The sequence below is a fragment of the Contarinia nasturtii genome, unplaced genomic scaffold, assembly GCF_009176525.2.
Source record: "Contarinia nasturtii isolate CC-2019 unplaced genomic scaffold, AAFC_CNas_1.1 Cnas_scaffold_5430, whole genome shotgun sequence".
In the NCBI taxonomy this organism is placed as follows: Eukaryota; Metazoa; Arthropoda; class Insecta; order Diptera; family Cecidomyiidae; genus Contarinia; species Contarinia nasturtii.
The window spans coordinates 2,396-4,698 of NW_022202702.1; the positions used below are offsets into that span (position 1 = coordinate 2,396).

Genomic DNA, 2,303 nt, shown 5'->3' on the forward strand with positions numbered 1-2,303 from the left:
ACGTAAAGACGGAACAACAAATTTCAAAAACATCACGAGCAACGAATTCCGCACAAATAAAATCCTAAGTTGGAATTTATTCTTCGATGTGGAGAAAATTCTCAAACTTGTGCACAACAAAAAGGAATTCGATTCTCAAATTTGTTCCGATGGCGTATCTGTATCGTTGATGTACAAAAAACCGAAAGTACCACCAGTCGAGACAACAGATGACGAAATCAAGGCAATGTATGACAGCAATGAGTTGAAATATGCTGTTGGATGTGATCCGGGTATGCGAACGTGGAACGCTTCCGTACGACGAGATTTGCATACCAAAGAAGAAGTAAATTTGTCATTTAATAATGAATGAAAGCGATTGTGATTGTGAATACAATGTTGTTTTTGTTGTTTTCATTTTGTTAGGTGAATTTGCGTATATCCAGCAAGCGATATCACTGGGATGCGAAACAAGGCCGACGTAATGCAAAAGCCGAACGAATCACAAGATTGTTTACTTTCGAAGAGCAAGCCGATCGTAATCGAATTGCAGCTATGATTGGTGAAATGCCATCGCCAAAAGGACCATCATGGCGTTCGTACATTGAACATCGATTACGTGTAATGAATGATGGCATTGAAACATACTCAACCAAACAGTATGCACGCTTGGGACTGGACAAGCATATCGAATCGGTTCGTGCAATCGACAAAACGGCATGCAAAATGGTTCACAATCAACCATCAATTTTCTACATGGGAGCCAGCGGATCAACACCAGCTAATTCGCCGATTAAGATCAAGAAACATGTGCGATGTCCAGGCACACGGAAGCTGCTTGCGGCCATTATGAAACGTGGCAATTGCATCATTCGAATGGTCGATGAGTACATGACATCACAACATTGTCCATTGTGCTTCAAACGATTTCCAGTAGCAACTCGAAGCCATCGGTATAAGGTATGTGTTGGTTGTGTACCGAATCCAATTGTTGGACTACCACGAACCATCGTAACCAATGTGAGCAAACGATTACTACAAATGCGACGAACAATTGAACGAATGTGGCGCGAGATGCGTGATATAGGCGATGTCATTGCTGCAACTCTTCGAGATGGACCGAATGCAGGTCGTTTGGTGTCAAAGAAGCAACGCTTCTTCAAAACATGGCTACCAAATGTTGCAAACGTTGAAATCGAGGGAGCTGCCGGAGCACAACCAACGCTCACAACTGTATGGCACCGTGATATCGCAGCAGCGAAGCTGATCCTCTACAAAGGTATGCAATCAATTGAAATTGATACAAATTTTGAAGCAATTGTTATACATGTAATGTGTTTTTGTTATGTATCATTCGGTAGGTGAATGCGTGGTGTTCAAGCGGACAATTCATCCAAATGTACGGAGACCACGCCGTGTTGACAACAATCAGCCATTGCCGTTGTATCGAGGTCAGAATCAGAATGTCAACAATGGACATCTGCAGCCGCAGTAGTAGCAGCCCTCATTCAACAACATTCAAACAATACTAAATCTAGAAATTAGTTTATAACAATTATTTGTTAGTTCGCTAGGCTTGATTAAATTGTGGCCTTGCCAAAGTACGAGTACCTCTTGGTATAAATTGTACTCGGTAAGTGGAGTCTATTGCATATACAATAGCATAATGATGATTATGAATCAAGTCAATTTTTTCATATCAGTCTAATTGAATTGTGCTTTCTTTTCTTATTTTCTTTCCATTGCGACGCTAAAATTGACTGAAACTACACACGAATGCTACCCCAAATTCGACCGTAAACTTGGGCCTGGTAATGGGTGATTTGCGCTAACAATTGTTCCTTGGGTACCGTGTGTGCTGGTAAATTAACACCCCATGCAAGTGTGGCGGTGGAAACAAGTACTTGAATATGACGATCAGCGAACAAATCTTCGACTAAAGTACGATCAACTCGAGTCATGCCAGCATGATGAATGGCAAAACCATACGGCAACAAATCCTTCAGTTCATTATTTTTAACTTGATCAGCTTCCGATCGTAAAACTTCCATACAGTTAAAGTGCAGTGTTTGGCAAAGATATCTGAGAGATATCTTGCCTAAGACATTATCTATTATTTATCTAGATAATGAAGAACAAAATAACTAATAATCTAATATTTATCTAGATTTTCTAATTTTGGTTGCTATCTATCTTCGAAAAAAAGATATTTTTAAGATAGTAAAGTGTTCTATGGAATCACGAATAAAATTAATAACGATAAGGTCTAGTTGCAATAGTTTTCCAATGCAAAAGTTTTGCAGCAAAACCAATTTCAAAATTTT

At 39.5% G+C, this 2,303-nt stretch overlaps 1 protein-coding gene across 1 annotated transcript; it reads left to right on the top strand.

Annotated features, from left to right (window-relative positions):
• Positions 1–391: 391 nt before the first annotated feature.
• Positions 392–1,505, top strand: LOC116351420. The gene is made up of 2 exons (XM_031783519.1): positions 392–1,258; positions 1,341–1,505. Exons 1-2 carry the CDS (start codon positions 535–537, stop codon positions 1,472–1,474), a joined length of 858 nt encoding a protein of 285 aa, XP_031639379.1. The 5' UTR covers positions 392–534; the 3' UTR covers positions 1,475–1,505.
• Positions 1,506–2,303: the final 798 nt, after the last annotated feature.

Bases quoted from the DNA above. Each gene is read 5' to 3' on its own strand.
- LOC116351420 (XM_031783519.1), top strand. From the start codon at position 535: ATGATTGGTGAAATGCCATCGCCAAAAGGACCATCATGGCGTTCGTAC. The intron at 1,259-1,340 runs GTATGCAATCAA...ATCATTCGGTAG, and splicing joins GAAGCTGATCCTCTACAAAG to GTGAATGCGTGGTGTTCAAG.